A 23,712-nucleotide genomic window follows, 5' to 3' on the forward strand; every position below is an offset into this window, starting at 1 on the left:
TTTTAATAAAATTTCAAGTGAATTTGTGTATTTCTCTCCATAAGGATTAATAAAACTGCAAATGATCTGGTGTATATCATTGTCCCAATCCTTGCATAAGTCATATCACTGACTCTCCGACCCGTCCGAAGGCATACGGATAACGAAAACTGAATGACCGTACCGCCGCAACAGCAACACTGGCATGAACTGTGGTTGAGTCCTAAGGGTCATCACCGGCCAAGTTACAACTCTTTCCGAATCCATCGGAGGAGACAGATCCACCTCCTTTTTGTGTACCGTCCAGGGTGGCGAGATCCAACCACAATACCGTAAGCATCTCATCCTCCTTTCGAGGTGTCCCCCGGGAGTCTAAAAAGTCGGAGTCACAATTGTTTCAATAATTTCTTTCACATGAACCCTTTTATTTTCTCGTGATGAAACTTCATAAATCATACATTTCAATGGTGCCGCTTTCTTTTTCTTTTTTTTTTTTTGTTATCATGTGAAAACGTGACGTTGTTTTAGTTTGAGGTTTTTGAAGTCACAGATTTCACGGGCAGAGAATAGGCGACTTCGTGCTTTAGAAACATTATTTTTTCACTTTTAGGGTTATTAGATAATGATAAAGAAAATTGTCACATTTGGCGGCTTATCATAGACAATTAGTTATAACTTGGCACGAATGTCCACCATGAATCCAATTCTCCTGTCCGGCCAATAAAAATCAGGGTCTTGAGAAGTTATCGCCCAAAAAGGCTCATAGATGAAAATGGGAATGAAAGTTAAACAGTGAGGTCAGGCTGATATATATATATATATATATATATATATATATATATATATATATATATATATATATATATATATATATATATATATATATATATATATATATATATATATATATATATATATATATATATATATATATATATATATATATATATATATATATATATATATAATGACTTAATGAATGTTTAATGATTTAAATTAATTAAGACAAACAATGACTTAAAATATAATAATGTTCTCACATGATAACATGAAATTTATGATAGCAAATTCATGAGCATCAGATAATGTGCTTTGTGATTGAGGAAATGCTAGTTTACGAAATTTGGTATTTTGCAGCAGATTTTGTGAATTCCCAAACAGACTCACGTAATGCTTAACATTTCGGATATCAGGAAATGACCAAAAATAATGGACGGCAAGTATAAATTACTCGTCGGGAGAGAAGATTGCTATTTGAAAACATTTGGTGTTAAAAATATGTTTTTTGAATTTTTTTATATGAATATTAATTAAAATGTATTAAATGTATGAATTTCTGAAATGGATTTTATAACGCATTTAACTTTTTATTGTATTAATTAAAGTGAAGATGCACAATTGTTCAAATTAATAAAAATTATTTTATAAATAACAATTGCTTTCTAATTAATAAAAAGGATTTTTCACCAACAACATTGGAAATATATAATTTCGTTTTGTCACACAAGGCCAAAGAGTAAAAGACCTGCCTTAATGAGTTTTTTAAGCATCTTTAATAAATAATAATAAAAAAAAAATTTCTCAATTTTGTAAATTTAAACATCAATGTTCATCTAGAATCTGAGGGAAAGAAAATCCACCAACGCAAAATAAATCTGAAATACCTGAATTCAATACGAATATTCCAATTGTGCCTTTAAAATTCTTTTTCTCGATCACAAACGGTATGGAACAAAACCATTTCTAACGATCAAAGAAAATGGCTTTTTTGCGGAACAAGGGAACAACCCTGGCTTATGTGAAGAATTCTTTGAAACCATATGAGCTTAATAAATATCTGATGTCGCAAAATCCTCTACAGAGATTTGCAAACAAGTTTCTGGAGTCTAAAATAGAAACTGCCCAGTGATTTTATTTCTAATTCAATGTTAAAAATATATAAATACGGATTGATAGAATTTATTCAAGAATTTTTCTTTAATATGAAAAAAATGTTTGCTCGTTTTCTAGTTGATAAACTGTATCACAACAAAATATGCAATATTTTTTTAATATTTATTTAATTACTTAAAAAACAAATTTCTATAAATTATTTTAAAGAATATTTTAAAGTTTATAATTTTGTTATGTAAAAATTATTTATTCAACTACAAAAGGTGCTGAGAATTTAAAAATAAATCCGAATACTTTTTTTTAAATGTGTACTAGAATTTTATTTGAGTTCAGAGAATTTTTAGGATGAAAAAAAAAAAATTAAAATCAAATTTATTTCATGCTATTCTAATTTTTTTTCGAAATTTTGTAGGTGTTAAAATTTTCTTTCTGTTTTGCTTTGATCTTTTTAAATATTTTTATTTATCATTATTTTGTTTTACTGCCCGAAAGTCTAAAAGTAAATTCATGTACAGTCAGAAAGACATAATTGTGAAGATATGCAATGCGCTCACTGCAGACCTATAAAAGCATTCTGAATAATATGAGTAGGAGTCCTCATAACTTCAACTTAATACTGCAAGGTGAATTCTCAAAGTTCATAGCAGGTGTATCCTAAATCCACCATAGGAGGTACAATAAAATGGAAGTCACTCAGCCATAAGCCATATCTATACTTCCATGAAACGTGAAAAGCAGCTTACTTATTCAGCAAATTCTCATTCACTATTTGTGAGGCACTTCCTCAACAATTCCGGAACGTGCAGATAAATAAATTCAACGCAAATTTGAGACAAAAAAGTATGAATATGCATAAATGCTAAGGGAATCAGAATGTAATTTTTATAATTCAGTGTAACCTTCAATTACATATTTGGGATTTTCCTTAATTCTTCATATAAGCCCTTCTGATTAGGCAAGAATTTGCTTGAAGTACTTATTACATTGAAGTTATTTAAAGTATAAGTGAAATATTTATTGCATTCATGCTACTTGAAGTACTTATGAAGTGCGTGTTACAATTAGGATAGCAACTCATTTATGGCATCGATTTTCAACCTGGGAGGCGCGTGTACACTAGAGGGGGAGCGCGAGAATATCCAAGAGAAAATATTATTTTAAAAAATTGATTAACTGACTGAAAGGAAAGCACACATACACATAGAAAACAAAATACATTTCGACATATTTAATAACTTATTAAAGTAAAACAACTTACTTAATCAAAACATACTAAAATAAAAACAAATTTAATAATTATTAGTGACTTTCTTGGGCCTGTCTTGCAAAGCAAAGTTTTTCGAAGGAAGGCTTAGTATTAGAAATAGCCACTCTTAATTCTGTTTCTATATTTTGTCTTCAAAGAAGCCACAGCAGAAAATACAGTTTCACAAAAGTTGGATGTTGAAAATGGTAATAGAATGTCAAATGACCTTGTTTTTAGTGCAGAAAAATCATCCTTACTCCTAACCAAAATTCAAATAGCGATTTATTACTAAATTGTCTATTAGTTTCGCCACTTATCGTGAAGTCTATGAATTTTTCGTCCTCATTAATTGAGAGTCCTTCGGGAGTGGATGGATCCCTAATGGATCCCTAACCCACTCGTAACTTGCTATCAGTTTGTTGTCAGCAAGAAAATACTTTTTAAAATTCTTTACCAGCATGGATAAAAGATTTTCAAAACAACTTTTACATGTTCTTCTTCAACCTTGTAAGTTTTAGTACAATCATCCACATTTAAAAACATTGTTAGGTTTTTTGCTTTAAATTTCTGCTCCACAATTCCAATTTTCTACAAAAAGCATCAACTTTATCACTCATATCCAACATATGTGTATTTGCTCTTTGGAGTTGAAGATTCAAATTATTTAATTTCTCGAATATGTCGACCAAGTTCTTCAATTTCATCACAAATAAACCATCGCAAAAATTCTCGGCCTCTAATCTTTTTTCTTCTGCTGGGAAATTAGCGATTCCTTCTCTTTATTCATAAACACGTTGTAAAAATTTCCCACGTGATGACCATCTTGCCTCGCAATAAAATAGTAATTCTGAATGTACTAAAACCCATGTCTTTACAAAGTGCGGAAAAGATTCTCGATTTCAGGGGTCCCATTTTTATATAATTTACTACGGTTACAACCGTAGTTTACACAATATTGAGACCAGGACTCATTGCTTTCGAAGCCAAAGCTTCTCTGTGTCACGCAACTTCAAGAAAAGCTGACACTGTACATCTTCGGCTATATCGTCAATTCGACGAGCAATAGTATCATTTGAAAGAGGAATGGACTGCAATTGTTTTGAAAAATTATCTCCAAACATAGTTTCTACAATCTCAATTGCTACTGGCAAAATCAGCTCTTCACCAATGGTGTGAAGTTTTTACATCTGGCTATTTTATATGAACTTTGTAAGATGTAATTAAAGCTTTTTTATTCACAGACAAAGTTCCTTTAGAAATGATTTTTTCTTTTTATATGATTTTAATTTTAATTCGAAGAATTCTGTGGGTTTGTTGACGTACTCACTATGAAGCGTTTCCAAATGTCGTTTAAGCTTATTAGGTTTCATGCTACCTGCGGCCAACATTTTTGAGCAAATGATACACAGGGGCCTTTCTTCTTTCTTTACTTCAGAACTGGTAAACCCAAAATTTAAGTATTCTTGAGAATATTTTCTTGATTTTATTTTTGGAAACACGCTCGTCTGTGTACTTGTTGATGCTTGACTATCGTCTAATGCTTGCTTACTTCCGCTTAAAAATTTATCCATGAGTCTGCATAAATCTACTGCCGTGATTATTTAATATGGTGAATTGTAATTAACATGAAAACATATATAACATACACATTCACTACAGATTCGATTGCGATAAGAGGATTGACTCGAATGAGACTGGCTGGAATTGAAATTTGCGTTATCGAACATTTCCTTCTTCCTATGAAAAAACATTTGCTCCGCGCATGCTCGAGACGGCATAGGTCGTGTGGATTCCCTTCCACAAACATTGCTTATTTTTTTCACTTTTATTTAGCCATGCTTTTGTTTTATTTCTTTTATTATTCGAAAAAATATATTCCCAGTTTCTAAATTTAGATCACCCCATCCAGGTTAACTTTCATTAACGATTTTTTTTTTTTACTTTCATATTCTTTTAACCTTATCTACCTGTTTGGCTTTCATTTCAAATATAATATTTAAATTTTCCCCGCTTTCATTCGCTTCATCTGTTTACCGCCTGCTTGTCCAAAATGCAAAATGTGGTTTCTCGCCAACGTTGGCTCGCTTTTACTCTTGTTTTGGCAGTTAGTTAAAAATAATTTAAAAACAGAATCCAAAATACTCAATATACATTATTGTTGTATACATTTTATTGTAAGCGATTGGCACGATGAAAATTATGATTGAAAACTGGGCCGCAAATACTGAAAGGTTGAGAAACGCTGATTTATGGAAAATATCATCAGTTTCGATTCAGGGTAGACATAATATTTTATGTAGGTTTAATAAAATATGTAAGTTGATTACTTACTAATGTGTAGATTTATTATTGGCAAAAAGTGTTTTTTGATATTTTTGCAATTCAGAACAATATTACGAAAAATCTCACATGTTTACTGTAAAGAACTAGTTATAGTTAGCAATATTTCTAGACTTTTTTTAATATGTGTTCATATGCGTTTTTTATTCTAAAATATGGAGTAGGTGAAAATTTATTTCGATATTTCAGTTTCAAAATTGCCGATTCCAATTACAATTTTTCTGATCCTACTTACTAATACAGGGTGGTCATAAATATAACCTTCCTGGTTAACGACATCTGCAGCTAAAACGAATGAATCAAACGAAACCATGTTTCATATACAGACTGTGGGAGACATGGAAAAATGAATTCAGCAGAAAAGTTAAAAAAAATCATGCAAAAAGTTACCGATAGGAGAAATACTGGCGTTGTAGTAGTACATTTATGAATGAATTCATGAAACTCGTAGATTATTTTTAATTCATCAACATTAGGGTCCCCTGGACATCGTGCGGCATTTTCAATATATTGATCTTCCCTGTGTACAACATATTGCATATGGTGTATGGCGTTCTCTACTGCTGCGGGTAAACTATCAGTTTCGATTTTCATAACAGACAGTTTTATATTCTGGTACAAGACATCAGGCTTTGAATGCCACCAACATACATTATGGATTTCAGGTACCCCCGCAGGCAAAAGTTACATGGGTTGATGCCCGAGGAGGGGGGGGGGCATTCCGTTTGAGAATATTGACTGATAATTCTCTCAATAACGAACTGCTGTCTTAAAAGGCTCTGTACTGAATGAGGAATATGTCGCCGTGCTCCATTTTGCAGAAAAATTATTGAATCCAAGCATTGTATTTACTGCAATTGCGGAATAACAAAAGTTTGCAGCATTTGCCCACATTTTCTGCTATTAATGGAGCGGGTAATAGGACCTGTTTGAGTGAAATTCTCCAAAAAAGTATGGTCCGACTATGAAATTGACCTTCAAATCGCACCACAGAGTCACATTTGGGGAATCCAATGGCATTTCTTGGATCACTGTTTACGTGTCCAAATTCCAGAATTCTGAATATTGATAGACTCATTAAAATGAAAATGAGCCTCACCTCCCCACAATGTTTTCGTAGGCCAATCAGTGTCGATTTCTATTCGGACAAGAAACATTAAAATAAAACTGAGGAGTGTTCTTTGTTCATGCATGATAGCAGATCCAATATTTCTCCTATCGGCAACTTTTGATACTAATATTTTTTCCCCGGAATTTATCTTCCCACAGTCTCTGTATGAAATGTGGTTTCATTTCGATCTAACTGTAGATGCCGCCAAGCAAGAGAAGTTATTTTCTGGTCACTCTATATTTACAAAAAGAAAAAAAAATGAAAGAAATATCTTTGTATTTTTTTGCTGTTCATCCTATGGGAATACTCGTATACTCATATTATATCTAACTATTTTTAAACGAATACTCGTATAAAGTCACATGAATCAATCAACCTGTCACATTTTTTGGCAACTTGTGCCATTAATTATGTAATTTAATCATTTATAAGGGATTTAACACAAAACATTCATTAAAAATAAAACCTACTCTTACTTTTGTTTCAGCGTATAGATCATAAATTATGCTCTCCCTCTCTATTATACTTTTTAAAAAGTACAAAAGGATTTGCCGTTGCCTTTCTCCTGTAGATATTCCTCTCTAATAACAAAAATTATTAATCATGTTTTTGTGTATAATGTTGACTTTTGTACTATCATATGGAAAGAAAAAAACATTGAAATTAATCAACATATGCTTTTAATTAGGTGTTCCAATCTCTAGAGGATTTCTACACATTTTGTACTTATTATTTATTTTATTTATATATTTTGCTTTTCCATAGTAAACATAATAATCATTCGGTCTTATGAATAAGAAATATTTTTATCCGTTACATTGTGCAGATATGTGGGGAAAGTCTATAGGATCAAGATTTTATTGATCAAGATAGCTATTTGGACAATCATTTAAAGGAATTTGATGGTTTATTTATTACCATCAAATTCCTTTAAATAAAATTCCTTTATTATAAATCAAGATGTAAATTCAATCTACACATACTTGTGCTCGTGAGAGCATATTCTAGATTCTTTTCGTTCGCCGTGAGGAGTCGGAATTCAATATAAAAAAGATTTGCGTAATTAGAAACGATACGTTATTATTTGAAAGCATAGAAAATAGCATAAGCAAATTGCAGGCAAAATACTAAAGTTAGAAAATTCATATGCCAAATTTTTGATATATATGTTCGCTTATTAACTAAATACCCCTGTTGAGCAGCCTATTGCACAATATTGAACAACAGGTTGCAATACATAGTTGTGTATAAGCTGCATCGTATTGCTTAATTTTTAACAATATTGTACGATATTGATTAGTATTTAACAATATTATACGATATTTTTTAATATTTAATAACGTTATATAATATTGCTTAATATCATACTGCATCGTACATTATATGTGCTCTACTAGGACAGTTAAATCAAAATGGAATTGAGTGACACACAGCTTGACTGAACTGTTTAGACCAGGATAGATTCGTATGTATGCGAGTCTTGATTCAAGATTCCCAACTGATTTGAAGAACCAATTCTATTCACTAACAAAAGGTTTTCTTGTCAAGCAGAACAAAATTAATGATGAAATAGATCTGGCCAAGTGCAACAGTACTGAAGACTTTTCATCAAATGCTAGAATATTGTTACGAATCTGTGATTCGGCTTCCCAGCATAGTTGGTTCCCGGAGCTTGGCGACCATTTGGAGACTTGGCGACTTTGGCGCCAAAATAGATAATACCAGAGATATCGAGAATTGTCCCGATCTGTCCGGTAGGAACCGAGTTACGCCTCGAACGTTCCTGACTGGTTGAGAGGCTTCTAGCCCCGCCTCCTGAGACCTATAAAAGGAGCTGCAGCTGCCGGGGAGTGGTGGTGAATTGAGGAGTCGTAGTCGGAAGGGACTGAGTAGAGTAGTCGTGATCCAGTGGAGTTGACGGTGAAGAACTGGTCTTCCAGGGATAAGCGGAGCAGCGACGGAGTCAAGCTAGTGCTGAACTAAGCAGTGCGTTACTGTCTGCAGTAGAGAGTCTTGTTGTATGCTGCACGTCTCGGCTGAAGATAATCGTCTTCTGTGCTGTATATAGTTGTCGTCCTAGTGCTGTCCTGTGTGTCTTCGTGTCAATAAACGTCGTTGTTTTATTTTCTACTGCCGCCTGCTGATTGAGCGTTCTCCACACCATATAACCCCCACTATCCAAACGAACCCGGGAAATTTTGTAACGATATAATCCTTTTATTTTGCTACAGTACAAACTTTCAGTATTCAAAAAGTTAGGAAAGACCGTATTTCTACAGAAGGATTCCCAGTACATTTTCATGCTTCAGCAACCTTAGAAAGAACTAAAACGAATAGAATAATTTTTCTTTCAACAATTCACTTTCATATCACACATTTATTTGATTTCTGTTACAAACCGATACCTTTCCAATATATTAATAACTTTTCGATACATCTGTATCATATTCAGAGATATATCTCTGAAAGATTTCCTTGGTTTTCTATGTATCATTACCTTCAGATGTTATTAATTATTATAAATCGTAGTGAATATTACTGTCTCTATTTACATCAAAATATTCCTGATGCCTGCAAATATTGATGAATTTCTTCTAATATTATAATACATTCCTGGGAGAACCTCAAAAATTGAGTTGAGACACTTCCAGCATGATGATTGGATTGCGCAGCACTAGAAATGGTGTTGGTTTGGCTAACCCTTTAAAAATGGCGGAACTTGTTCTTATAGGAGGCGTTATATCATGACCTGTGATGACACTTAGGACATAATAGTCCTCGCTTATACTGTTACGACGTTTCTATCATTCAATTCATCTAAAAGCCTTCGGGCAGCCAAGGTTTACAGGTAGTTGTTATAAACTACCGGTTTATTAAAAGCTTGCAGACTAATGTCTGCATTAATTAGCAATGCAGTTAGGCTGGTTTTCTGATGATTCTTTCTGGTTTAACCCAGTATAACACAAATGAGGGTCAGTTTCAAGAAAAGTCTTTCTGGAAAGAAATTTATTTCATATATTTCTTTCCAGAAAGAGTAGAATTCTACCTAGAAGCCCCAAACTCCCTTTGACCAGCAGAAAATGTGACAATTCCCCTTTAATATTTATCTTTAAATTGCTGTGGTAGATCATTTGTGGTTAGATCCAACACCATTATCACGAAACTCATTAAGATATCCTTGTAAATCACAGACAGAAATTTATATGGTCTTGAAATTGAAACTATTTTTTGTTTTTGAAACTCAAATAATTTTAGATATTCATTGAAACACGTAGCCAATGTTGAAATAAAAAGTTTCACCGTAAAAGGAATATTCACCCCCATTATTGCATAAAATTATTTTATTATATTTTGATGTATTTAATTTTATTAATTAGTCATAATCAAATATTTAAGGTTACATGCGATAGACATTAAAGCACAAAATAAATAAATAAAATTAATTAAAATAATATTTTGCTGTATATGTTAAATAAAAAAAAATTATTAAAATCATTACCACTAAAAGAATATCATTAATACAAACTTTCAAACTGAAACCATAAAATTATATGATTTTATAAATTTTTGCCACAGATAATCAAATAACTGTAAGTATTTATTGGAAAATTTAACTAATAGTGATATAAAAATTTTCCCTTTAACATAAATATTCATTGTATAAAACGGCATGTCAGATAAAACTTTAATGCATTCAGAAGCGAAATTCCATGAAATGCTTCAGTAAGAATATGATACATTCATTCATCGTAATCAATTATTTACAATTGTATAATGTCGATGTTAGAAAAAATAAAATCGAATAAACCCACGCATCTCAAAGCTTTTAAATATTATTGATTTTACAGAATGTCTCGATGATATGTACAAATAAATACGAACCTATTGTGAAAGAGCTATTTTTCGTTGCACTTTTATCTCCAAAATAAAAATGCATCACTTATTTTTCCTCGGAAGATTGTGCATCTTCGCGATATTAGCCGACATCAATATTAGTTTGAACATAAAAAGACCTCGTATTATAAGCAGCCAGTGCATAAAATAAGGATCGGAATAAAAGTTCAAAAGTGTATCTTTACCCAATGCAGCATTTCAGAAAGAATCGCGATAGAAGGCCGCAGAAAAAACAAACAATTCCCCTGAAAGCATATTTAAATTGAAAAGCTTTCACAAAGAGCCATTATTTGCCAAAACGAGCTCTTTCAATACAATAACAATTTGGGCTGGCTCGGAACAAAGCACTTCAAACAGCCTCGCGATGTTAGTTAGCTTCAAAACGCAGCTGTGAATCTCATTCATTTTGGAGCAGACTATACGAACATTTATCACAAACTCCACAAAAGAATGCAACTTCTCTCTCTCTTATTTTTTATCCTTTTCAGATAAACCTTTATCTTACTGGAGCACTTAAAAAAAATAACTTTTGTTCGCATTTTCCATCGCTCTGTTTTAAGTGGCTTTAGGAGGAAGAAGTTATTTTTCGTCGTCACTGCGATCTATTTGATATTTTTCAGCACAAGATTGTTCCAGAAACACAATATAAATCATTTCATCTTATCGATGGAGTTGTTTAGAAGAAAGTAACAGCATGAATAGTTTAGCGGGGTCGTATTTAGCCTCCTGGTTTCAAGATACCTACTTGCAAAAAGCTTCTGTTGATAAGAATATCGTTTGACAAAATGGTATCAAAGATATGCGTCAATTTATCGCTTAAAGTGATGTATTATAGCTTAGTATGACAATTCTATAAATGAAAAATATCATTTTAAGCATCACAAAAAATGTTTCATAGGTGTTGTAATCTGTCTGGCATTTATCTACAGTAAAATTTCATTAAAAACGCCTTGTACATCGTTTTATCTTATCAGCTGAGATGTTCTCCAAATAACAGAGAGTAATTACAAGATAGCTTAGCAGTGCTATAATTAATATTTTGGTTCCACCATACGTTCGTTAAAAAGATTATGTCAATAACAGTATCATTTAATAAAAGAAATTTAATAATATCCATTAATTGATTGTTTAAAGTTCTGTATTTTACTTCAATATGATAAATGCATAAGTGAAGCCTTTTTTCCAAACATTTCTATTCATCCTTACTGTACCTTCTTCTGGATTTCCTACTCAATATTTTAATGAAAACACTGTATAAATTATTATATATTCTCTATATAGCTGTTTTCTAAGTAGAAAAAAGGACAATAAACAGTGCTTTATCTAGCATTCAGGTTCTAAGAAACGTGATTACAGAAGTTATTGTTGATATTAACCAATTGGCAGTCAAATACCCAGCATTTGAAACTTCATAAAATGGCAGTCCTCATAAAAGGAGAAAGCAATGATGATTTTTACATCGGCGAAGATCTTACGACAATTTTCAAAAAACGATTTACTACGTTTCATCCGATTTTCAAATAGTAATCAAAGTACGACACTCTGCTTCCTAGTCTTTAGATGAGTGACTCTTTGGGAAGATTTTCTACGTTCAAGCCTGTTGAAAGGTTAACATCGTCCGATGAAAAGGAAGTAAGAGCATTATTGATTTGGAGATTAAAGAGATGGATTTTATTTTAGTGGGTATAATATATGAATAAAATATTTCTTTTCAAGCATCATGAAATATATCATGATTATTCTAATCTGCGTGATATTTTTACTCGCATGCTTGGTTTTTATAAAAATATCATACAAATCATTACATATTATCAGTGGAGTCGTTTTCTTAAAAGAAGAAAAGATAATTAAATAATGTTACAATTTTTTGGTTCCTGCAAATATGTTTATTCTAGATGCTATTCTTAAAGATGTATGACCGAACAAAATAACATTTAGAATATCCAATAATTTATTACTTAAAGTGTTGTATTTTACTTTAATGTGAGAAATGTATGAATGAACTATTTTTCCAAGCAGCTCTATCATCATTATTATAATCTATTCTGAACTTTCTACTCAATATTTTTGTGAAAACACTATATAAGTCATTATATATAAATGAATATTGGTTGTTTTCTGAGTAGAAGAAAGGAAAGTTAAGTAAAGCTTTATTTAGCATCCTGGTCCCACATATGTGATTAAGAAGCTAATGTTGATAATAATATCGTCCGATGAAAGCTCAAAGAGAACAGCTCTTATATTGATTTACAGATTAAAGATGTGGGTTTTACTTTTATATGGTAGATATATGAATAAAAGATTTACTTCCAAGCATCATAAAGCATATGGTCATTGTAGTTTGTTTGATACTTTTATTCTTATGTTTTGTTTTTATGAAAATATCATATAAACCATTATATCTTACCAGTGAAGTTGTTTTCTCAATAGAAGAAAGGATAGTTAAACAATGTTACAAACTGCACTCTATTTCTCACAAATATGCTTAAAGAAGATACTATTTTTAAAGTTGCCTGACAAAAGCACTTTAATAAATATTTCTTTATATTGAATAGAAAAAAAAAATTAAATCACCAATCTACTATACAACGAGCAAAGAGTAAACAGGACAGTAAAGTAATTTCGCAAAATCCATATTTTTTCAGACTGAAGTAGAGATGCTAAAATACGAATAAAATATATCACGATGTAATACAAAAAAGTAAGCATTACTTTCTAAAATTTGAAAAATAAGCGACATCCGCCTTGGTGATTATGTGCTGTGTGATATAAAAATAGATATTCAAAATTTTTCCCGCGAATTTGGATCAAAAAATAAGTATTGTAAAATGGATAATTGGTAGTATTGGAATTTTCATATAATAATTATAATATTAGTTCAAAAATTAAATTTTTTGTTTAATTACTGCTGATAAAGTCTTGTTTAGTAAATAGTGGAATTACGTCTTAACCCTACATAATCTTGAAAAATCAGATGCTTTTCATTTAAAGTCAAAGGAGCCTTCATTATTAAAATGTTGAGACAAAAAATATCCATATTTTCATGCATACATTTTAAGTTCATGAACACAATTTTAATAACTTAACAATTCAGGAACATTTAAAAAAATTACAAAATATGTAAGTGCCATAGGAAACATGTTTGTTCTTTTTATTAAAAGTTAATATTCTGCATCATTTGAAACATATTAAATTTTCGTGCTCTATCCCACTAAAAACTGAAGGGTAAGATATTCTTAAATTGTATAAATAATCTCATCTTCTCCCAGTTTTCTTTTTCGCTTTTGATCTTGTGAAGAGATTTTTTCAGAATTTTATAAGAAGTTCGTAATTCTCGGCTTGACTAGGTACAAACGATCTTTTGGTTGTATTTCAATCTCGTCATCACCATTCCATGGCTATTCCATGATATGATTTTTAATAATTTGTATGTATTAAATTAGACTGAAAGGTATTAACCAATATTATTTTTCTCAAAAAACAAACAAACTTTTAAACAGGTGCTGCCAACTGGGCGACTTAAGTATTATATATAATATCTTTTCCAATATCTTCCCCATTCTGGCCATCTTCAGAACAGGAGGACCAGAGAGAACAAGCGGGTTACCATTTTACCATTAACTCTCAGTTTGCAGGATCCTGGGTTTCGACACCAACTGTTCATTTGTAGGTAATAAATTAGACTGAAAGGTATGAACCGACATCTCTTTATTCTTCACAAAAAACAAACTAATTTTTAAACAAGTGCTGCCAACTGGACAACTAAAATATTATATGTAATCTCATTCTCAACAGTTTTTAACTAAGCAAACAACATTTTAGAGTGATCCATTCGTCTGTTTTTCATCTAAATGGAACAACAATAGGATCCGGAAGTTAACTTTGAACTTTTCTATGATAAAAGTCACTTCGGTTTTTTTTTTCATGTTGTTGATTTACTTATCATTACTGGTATAGTTTGACAACGGATTCTAACATCCACTATGCTTTTGCGCATGTGTTTTGATGGGTTTAATTCGTCAAAATAGGGGTGAGAAGAAAGTTGAAAGGAGGATATGTTGAAATTTAACAATAAAATAAACTCAGATAAATAAAAATAAAATAATAAGGTCAGAAACGATATGATACTCACACACGCGTGAAAAAAAAAAAAACAGAAAGAAAAAATATCTAATAGAGCGGGAATCAAGGTCAAAGAATGACAAAGAATGCACTCATCCTTCCGCGTCTCACCCCTTATTGAGATGGAATCGTCGAAAAGTGGTCGTCTCAAGATACTGAAACAAACAGTATTTTTTTAAGGTAGTTATTTGTTACACATCTCTTCCTAGTAATTCAAAATGAAATAACAAGTTCTTTTAATCGAGTCAAGATTATATTTCAAATGTATATATCCCCTATGCCTTTTAACAAATTCTATTATGCATTAAAAAGAATAGCCAAAATTTTAATAGGTAAATTGAATACTTCAGAAATTAATCTTGAGTATTTTTTATTACTAACCAAATTTATTAAGGTTGCTTTCATATAAGAAACAGGAAACTTATTACTGGAAGTAGAGAATGTAAACTTAGGAGTAGGTGATTCTTTACAAGATGAAGTTTCCCTAACTTTAAGTCTCCATATTGATTATGTTGGTAAAGTTATATCTCCTTTTCTGTTCGTATTACAATAACTAAATTTTACTAAATCTTTTTCTCTTATGTAATAGTTTACTTACATAGTTAAACTTTTCAGTTAAATCATTTGTTAGTGGTGATTCGAAATGAGAGTGGACTGTACTTTTGCTTAAACTTCTTTATTTTCACGATATACACTCCTTTTGCGGTGAGTAGATCATATCATACATGGCTAATTGCGGTATTGCATTGCGGTTGGCTTGTTAAGCCTTACAAACTGAAGTTGTACACAGCTTCTGCGGGAGCCGATGCTGGTCAACGTTCTAATGAACTCCTGAAAGACTCGACCGGAAGGGCGGGTAAAGGGGTTGCCGTAATTTTAACATTGCCAAGTTTGGCGTTAAGCGACATTCGCGTGAACATACCGCCCGACCGTGCAATGTCTCCCAAAAGCACAAAGACGTTGCACACAATACATATAGAAATACAGTAAATTTTAAATTGAAAGTTAAATTAACAAATGCAAAATTCAGTATGAAAGAATATATACATTAAGTTCAAATACACATTAAAATACAATGAAGACACTAAATACTACAGAATAACTAAATTCAAACTACTAGATATATAAGTATGCAAAGACAATACAATAAACAAAAAATAAATGAACATTTAGGTTTCAATTGGCAATATGGCTAATTTCGTAATTGGACGTTTATAAGTCCCTTTGGCTGTTTTAACAAGGCACACTCGAATAATATTATCTTTACCATAAAAAACCTTGACAACACGTCCTAACAACCAAGAATTAAGAGGGACATTGTCGTCTTTGACTACTACCATGGTACCGACACTAATGTTGTCCTTTTGAAAGTACCATTTTGACTTTTGCTGTAAATGATTAAGGTAATCTCTATGCCATCTAAACCAAATATATTGGGTTATTTTAGTTACCCTTTGCCAACGTTTCAAGGCATTATCAGAAAAATCTGTTAAATTTGGTTCAACAATTGCGGAAATAGGTCTACCAACTAAAAAAAGTGCGGGGGTTAAAGCTTGCAAGTCATTTGGATCTGAGGAAAGCTGTGTTAAAGGTCGATAATTTAAAATTCCTTCTATTTGATTTGCTACCGTTAGGAATTCTTCATAAGTCAATTTTAGGTTGCCTACTGCTCTTAAGAAATGAAATTTAAAGGACTTAACTCCTCCCTCCCAAATTCCACCGAAGTGAGCCGATAAGGGGGGAATGAAATTCCAATTAATTTTTTCTGAGCTTAAATAATCTGCCAACACATTATCTGGATTACTAACTATCTTGCATAGTCTTTTCAACTCATTATGGGCACCTACAAAATTACGACCATTGTCTGTAAAAATAGTAGAAATTCTGCCTCTTCGTGACATAAATCTTTTTAGGGCAGCTATGAAAGAATCTGATGTTAAGTCTGAAACAATTTCAAAATGTACTGCTCTCGTTACAAAACATACAAAAATTGAGACATAAATTTTTTGAAGAGGTCCTTTTCTTTGAAACTTATTTTTAATAAAAAACGTACCACAGAAATCTACTCCAGTAATATTGAATGGTAACGAAGGATTACAACGTTCTGCGGGTAAATCACCCATTTTTTGAATAGACAGGTGAGGATTATATCGGGAACAAGTAATACAGTTATGAACAATACTGCGAGCTATATCTCTGCCCCCAATAGGCCAATACATCTGTCTAGTTAAATGAAGTAAAGTTTGGGCTCCAATATGACAATTTTTAAGATGCATACTTTGCATAATTAATTTAGTAAGGATATGAGTTTTAGGTAAGATAATAGGAAATTTTACCTGAAATGGTATGTCGGCATTTCTAAGTCTGCCTCCTATTCTAATTACATTAGAGCCTTCATCTAAAAAAGGTGATAAACCTTTCAATTTGCTAGAAGGGTTTACCTGTTTACCACTTGCTAAGTTTTTGAAGTCATCAGCAAGAACATTTTGTTGTACAAGGGAAACTAATTTAAAATCTGCTTCCTCGATTTCCTTTGAGGAAAGTGAACCCTTCATCTTCTTGTTTCTGCAGTTTCCTAGAAATCTGAGGAGAAAACTGAAAACACGTATTAATTTGTTATACTTATTACTAATTTTGAAAAAGTTAGTAAGGAAATCTGAATTTAAAGTCACTAAGGTGTGAGTGGTATTGTCCTTGAGTTCCAATAAAAATTGAGAATCCTGATATGCATCAATCATTTGTTGGTCAGCACAGTTCACAGAAACAGGTAGTTCTTGAAGGAAAGTTGGTCCATTCCACCATAAATAGTTGTCAATCAGTTGTTCTGGAACTAGTCCTCTTGATATCACATCTGCGGGATTTAAAGTGGAGGAAACATGCTGCCATTTGTTGTTCTGCATCAGTTGTTGTATTTTTCCCACTCTATTTGCAACAAATGTCTTGAGACGATGTGGTGGTGTTTGAATCCAGGCTAGGGAAATAGTAGAATCTGTGTACATCACTGCGCTATCAATTTGTAGATGTAAAGCTTTTTCATCCTTGGCCTTTAGTTGAGCGGCGAGAAGACATCCACAAAGTTCCAATCTGGGAATGGAGACAGTCTTTAATGGGGAGACTCGAGATTTGCTGCATACAAGTCTAGATGTGACTATATCATTGGCACTGATGCACTGTAGATAAATAACTGCTCCATATGCGGCTTCACTCGCGTCTGAGAAACAATAAAGAATTAATTTTACAGGATTTTCATTTAAAATCCCTCTCGGAATCTTTACTAGCTCAAGAGCCCTAAGGGATTGAACTAAATGACTCCACTCTTTACCAATGGCTGGAGGAAGGGGGTCGTCAAATGTATGTTTTTGCAACCACAATTTTTGGAGAAAAATCTTCATTTTAGAGATAACTGGTCCCAGCAGACCCAAGGGGTCGTAGAGTCTGGCAACGACTGAGAGAACTGTTCGTTTCGTGAGCATAGATTTATTTTCATACTTGACTGTGAATATGAATAAATCCTCGAAAGGCTTCCAATGCATGCCAAGAGCCTTTGAGACCTGCTCATCTATGGGAAAATTGTTTTCAGGATTAGAAGTTGGAAAACTATTTAAAAGTTCTTGTGAGGTTGAAGTCCACTTATGCAATTACATTCCTGCTCTTGCGAACATTTTTATCAGCTGTTGTAGAATTTGAGCAGTTTGGATATCCGGGGCGCCTGTAATCCCATCATCCATGTAAAGGTCGCGTAAAACCATTTCCGATGCTAACGGAAAGTCCGACGCTTCATCTAAACCTAATTGTTTAATGGTGCGTATGGCAAGATGAGGTGCACATGAAGTGCCATATGTCACAGTTTTTAATCTAAATGTTACTTCTTGATTAGAGTTTTCATCAAACCATAAAATTCGTAAATAGTCTCTTTGATGTGGCACAACTAAAATCTGACGAAACATCTTTTGAATGTCAAATGTAAAGGTAAACTTGTGTGTCCTGAAACTTAATATTAATTCAAAAATGTCCTCAACAACATCACCTTTACACAATAAATCATTTAATGAAAATCCATTAGAGCTAGGGGAGCTAGCATTGAAGACTACTCTTAGAGAGGTGCTTGTAGATCCTTCCCGGTAGACTCCATGATGAGGTAAAAAATAATTAGTTTCTGGTAATTCATCTTCCATTACTCTTTCCATGTGACCAAGAGCTGCATATTCCTCAATGAATTCAGAATAGAGCTTTTTCATTTGCGGGTTTTTGTTTAGCCTTTTAATTAAACTGTCTAGACGATTTCGCGCTATTTGTTTTGATTCACCTAACACAGGGGGATTCTCCTTTATTGGCATTTCCACAATATATCTACCTTCCTCATTGCGTTTGTATGTTTGCTTGAAATGTTTCTCACAATAAATTGAATCTTCACTTAAAGAAAATTGATTTTCATGTAATGTTTCGACTTGCCAAAATCGTTCCATTATTTTTTCTAAGTTATCATTCTCCGTAACAAGACCACAGAATTTATGATTAAATTCCGACTCTCCTTCCTTTGCAGAGCTAGCAATAAATCCGAAACGCGAATTCAACCAAATCAGATTATCTGAAATATATTTCCCTGGCATTAATATATCAAAAAAGAAAGAAGCTGAAAGTAATATAACAATTGCCCTTTGACCTTGCATAGGATCGGCCAAATTGAATCCATCCGGTAAACTTTGTTTTTCTAATTTTTTTATTTATTGAAGGAATGCATTCAGTAATTTTTGGAATGACGAGCAACTGAGCTATTGTGATGTATGATTCATCGCTATTTGAAATCTCTGCAAACACTTTTGAATGTAGCTGACTTGTTTTTCCATTGATACCGGAAATCGTTATATTATTTTTATATTTTTTAAGTGTTAATTTATTTGCGACTTCTGTAGTGATAAATGAATTCTGAGACCCAGTGTCACAGATGCCTCGTAAAGGTATTTTCTGACCAGCAGCGTTTTTAATAAACAATAATAGTAGGCAAAATAGATGCATTTGCATTTTTTGTTTTTCGTTGATCTTGCGAACAGAGAGATGGAGATATTTCTGTTTGAACTAAAGCTTTTGAGTTAGAGTCTGAAGTATTTTGATGATCACTAGATTTATTGGTTGAGGTTTGTTGCTGTTGTTTTTTATTTCTTATAGAAGAATCAACGTGAAGAAGGCTATTATGGAAGCCAGAACAGATCTACAACGGTTATTGCTGCGGCAATGATTCGTTTTATGAGAATCCGATAAACAATTAGTACAATGCGTATTTTTGATCATATTCAATCTAGACACAGGATTTAATTTTAAAAATGCTTCACATTTAAATAAAGGATGTAAAGGCTTATTACATGTGATACACACTTTCCTTGAATCATTTCCTACAAAAAATGAATGAGATTTTTTATATGATTCTTGTTGCGGCTTTGATTTTGCGGTAATACTTGCTTGAATGTTTTCAAGGACAAGACACCTTTTCTCTAAAAATTCAATGAATTCGCACCATGTAGGTATATTAGATGATACCAAAGAAAGTTCAAATTGTCTTCTTGATTCTCTATCTAGTTTTTTCATCAAAATATTAATCAATAATGCTTCCGAAAAAGAGTTTAGTTCTAAACCCATAATTTTAAGAGCTCGAACATGTTTAATACAATTGTCCAAAAAAGCTCGTAAACCCTTTGCCGAATCGGATGCATGGATTTCTAAAGCTAAAATGTCATTGAAATGACTTTGAACGCATAAGCGTTTATTATCAAAACGTTCTTTCAGAGCATTTTTCAAACTGGCATAGGTCTCTTCTATTGTCACTATTTCTGCGGCTGTACCACTAAGAGTTGATTTTAAATAATATAATAAATAATTAAATTTTTGATTTTCAGTTAATTTATCATTATTGTCAATGATATTTTCAAATTGAATTTTAAAATTCTGCTGGTCTTGGTAATGACCAGAAAACTTAGGCAGCGGAATTTCAGGCAGTCTGAAACTAATGCTTTCTGTTTTGCTTGATGCTTCATTAGAATGAGAATTACAGTTCGAAGCAGATAAAAGCTCCTTATTAGAGGCTAATATTTTCTTAAGGCTTACCTCTAGTCTTTCGCACTCTTCTTCTAATTCTTCTACCGAATCTTCCAATTCTTGTAATTCGGAATCCTCGGCTGTGACGAAGTACTCTTCTTTAATCCGTTCTAGGTTTTGTTTAATCCTGAGAAGATTATCCAGTTTAGTTTGATACAATATTGAGTCCTTTGAATCATTCGTTTCGATAAAAGAGTTCAGCTTTGTTAAAGATGATTTTATACTACCTCTTTTTCTGTTAAGAGATATGATTTTTGCTCTTTGATCATCAGCCATGATTACTTTTACTAGTAATTACTCTCGCTCGACGGACCATAAATATGGTGATTCGAAATGAGAGTGGACTGTACTTTTGCTTGAACTTCTTTATTTTCACGCTATACACTCCTTTTGCGGTGAGTAGATCATATCATACATGGCTGATTGCGGTATTGCATTACGGTTGGCTTTGTTAAGCCTTACAAACTGAAGTTGTACACAACTTCTGCGGGAGCCGATGCGGGTCAACGTTCTAATGAACTCCTGAAAGACTCGACCGGAAGGGCGGGTAAAGGGGTTGCCGTAATTTTAACATTGCCAAGTTTGGCGTTAAGCGACATTCTCGTGAACAGTTAGAGATTTGTTTTTCTTAATAATTCTAGACGACATTATTTTATTCATCAGCTAATGATATTGTAACGAAGATACAAAGAATAACAAGTCACAAAGGGACACTATATCAAGTTTATTAGCTTTAAGCCTCATAACATGCAGGCGGAGAACTCACTCTACTGCTTGTGTCAACTCAGAATTTATACCTTTACAGAATAATCTAAAATTATAAAGAATGTTATAGAAAGTTCTAGAACATTAACAATTAAATAATAAGAAATTCTAATTAAAGTTTAACTTTTATTTCAATGCAATATGGCTGCCATTCGAACCCTTGACCTTGAGCGTTGCAAGCGCGTGCTTTACCTCTGTGCCAAGCTGACTATGTGAAATTTTCCTTTTGTGACAATATATTGATTATTGAACGTCTAGCGCATTCATATTTGAATTCAATATAAGTTGCCATTTCCAATAGTTGTGGAATAAAATTCACAATAAAAATAATTATAATTATATGTAATATTAACGGAAGTTACAAAGTCATGTATTTTAAAAATATTGGTTTTTTTATAGCTCATGGACAAAACTTTATACACATTATTCATCTGTAACTCATATATCTGTTTTAATTCAAGTATAAGCATTATGTTTATAAATATATTAACAGGACATGAATGACATGCACATTGAAAGAAGGTATTTTGTTTATTTTTTTCATTTGATTCAAAGAAATTAAATGTAAAAAAATGAGAAAAAAATGTTATGAGAAGCCACAGGTTACTCGTAGAATCATAATAATTAATAATAGTATATATAACCATAATCATAATCGTAATCATATAATTGTAATTATAAATTTTAGCAATGAATTTGGAATTAACTTTTCAATGAGAGAATTTTTACTTTCTATATAAATATTTTTACTTCTTATGAATTTTCATGACATTAGTATTTTGTAAATGCTTTTGAATAATTCGGAGAAAATAGCTATTATTAATTTTTTTTTCAAACGGTAATTTTAGGAAGATGTTAGTTAAGCCATAATTCATTTCAAAGCCAAATTATATTCTAATATAGTCATTGCTTTCTATAAATTTGATGTCACTGCATTAATATTAATTCTTTCATTTAAATGTAAAAGAATCTGCAAGAGAGAAATTAATTTGCATATATGAGTAAAAATTAGTTACTCATGAATAATGGAATGCAGTTTTGAAATTTTTTTAATGAAACTTAAAATAAAAATATGAAAATGCATTCAATAATCAAAAATATCATTAATATGGAAGCGATTTTTCAAACAAATTATAATTTTGTTAATGAGTATTTTTAAGTCATAAGCATATTTATGCATTCAAAAGATTTTGAATTCCCTAAAGAATTGAATATGAAACCAAATAAATTAAAATGCTCTAGCTTAAAATGCCTTTTAACAACGGTTTAACAAATGCTTTTTTTATATATATAAATTAATGCGTTTTAGGAGGATTACATATTACGTAAAATTTAATGCACTTTAGCAACGATAAGTATAATCAAGACACACTAGATAATTCAATTATTCTTTTATCTTTTAGTGAATAATGAATATTTTTCTTGCTGACATATTACGAAATGAACCCCATCCTCCGAATAATGTCTAGTAGAAAAAAAAGTCGCCTACCGCTGTCTTTGGCGGCATAATTAATTTTACTTTTCCCTACCTCATTATTAGCTTCATTCGAGTATCGCCACTAAAAGCGGGCCAGGAAAGAAAGGAAAAGATGTACTCTCTTCCTTTTTGCTGCCGAAACGTCTGTAATTAGTGCTAGAAGGTTTAATCAGGAATCTTTAACATTTGGTTAAAACAGAATTAGGGATAATTACAAATATTAGGCATTTAGATTTTTCTATCTTTATCTTTCTTTTCCCATTATGTATTTGACTTATTTCCAGTTTGGCTTTATAATTGCATTTAATATTAAGGATTCAAATATCTTAATAGAATTTAGGAAAAGGCCATGTAATATACGATGAATTTATAAAATTAGGATTAATATTTTTGCTTCGTGTGATTTACTTTTAATATTAATCAACTGAATATTACTGCGCTTCTGTTTATTTATCTGAATTATTAATAAACCCTACAATTCATTTACCTTAAACATTTTATTGTTTCTATTGAATATCCTAAGAAATCTTCAGTTTTGAACGTTACATTATCTGAACTTGAATTTCTAAATATGAAGGCCGGGAATTTGAGCATTTAGATTGATTGCTCAAATTAAGGGAAAAATAGGGAATTTGAGCATTAAATAAATTGGAATAAACCTAAAATATTTCTTTTCATTGATAAGTCATAACATCTGCTAAATATATAGCAAGTCAATCAACTACGTCATTTCTTATGAGTGCTGTGTATATAGAAATTTCTATTCTTACTGTTTTAAGTAACAATTAAAATATA

The 23,712-nt window shown here is 31.8% G+C and overlaps 2 protein-coding genes across 2 annotated transcripts; both read right to left on the reverse strand.

The window, feature by feature from the left end:
- Positions 1–202: 202 nt before the first annotated feature.
- Positions 203–18,118, reverse strand: LOC129983981 (uncharacterized). Its single transcript, XM_056093719.1, has 2 exons — positions 16,639–18,118; positions 203–351 (listed from the first exon to the last, which is right to left on the reverse strand). Exons 1-2 carry the CDS (start codon positions 18,116–18,118, stop codon positions 203–205), a joined length of 1,629 nt encoding a protein of 542 aa, XP_055949694.1.
- A 105-nt stretch (positions 18,119–18,223) lies between these two features.
- Positions 18,224–18,922, reverse strand: LOC129983982 (uncharacterized). Its single transcript, XM_056093720.1, has one exon. The coding sequence runs from the start codon at positions 18,920–18,922 to the stop codon at positions 18,224–18,226; it is 699 nt and encodes a 232-aa protein (XP_055949695.1).
- Between the last annotated feature and the right edge of the window lie 4,790 nt (positions 18,923–23,712).

Source organism: Argiope bruennichi, chromosome 9, assembly GCF_947563725.1.
Source record: "Argiope bruennichi chromosome 9, qqArgBrue1.1, whole genome shotgun sequence".
Classification (NCBI taxonomy): domain Eukaryota; kingdom Metazoa; phylum Arthropoda; class Arachnida; order Araneae; family Araneidae; genus Argiope; species Argiope bruennichi.

Excerpts from the sequence above, each read along its gene's own strand:
- LOC129983981 (XM_056093719.1), bottom strand. The coding sequence starts at position 18,118 with ATGCATTGGAAGCCTTTCGAGGATTTATTCATATTCACAGTCAAGTAT. Across the intron at positions 352-16,638 it reads TACTGGAGTAGATTTCTGTG|ACTCCCGGGGGACACCTCGA; the intron begins GTACGTTTTTTA and ends CCGACTTTTTAG.
- LOC129983982 (XM_056093720.1), bottom strand. The coding sequence starts at position 18,922 with ATGCCAATAAAGGAGAATCCCCCTGTGTTAGGTGAATCAAAACAAATA.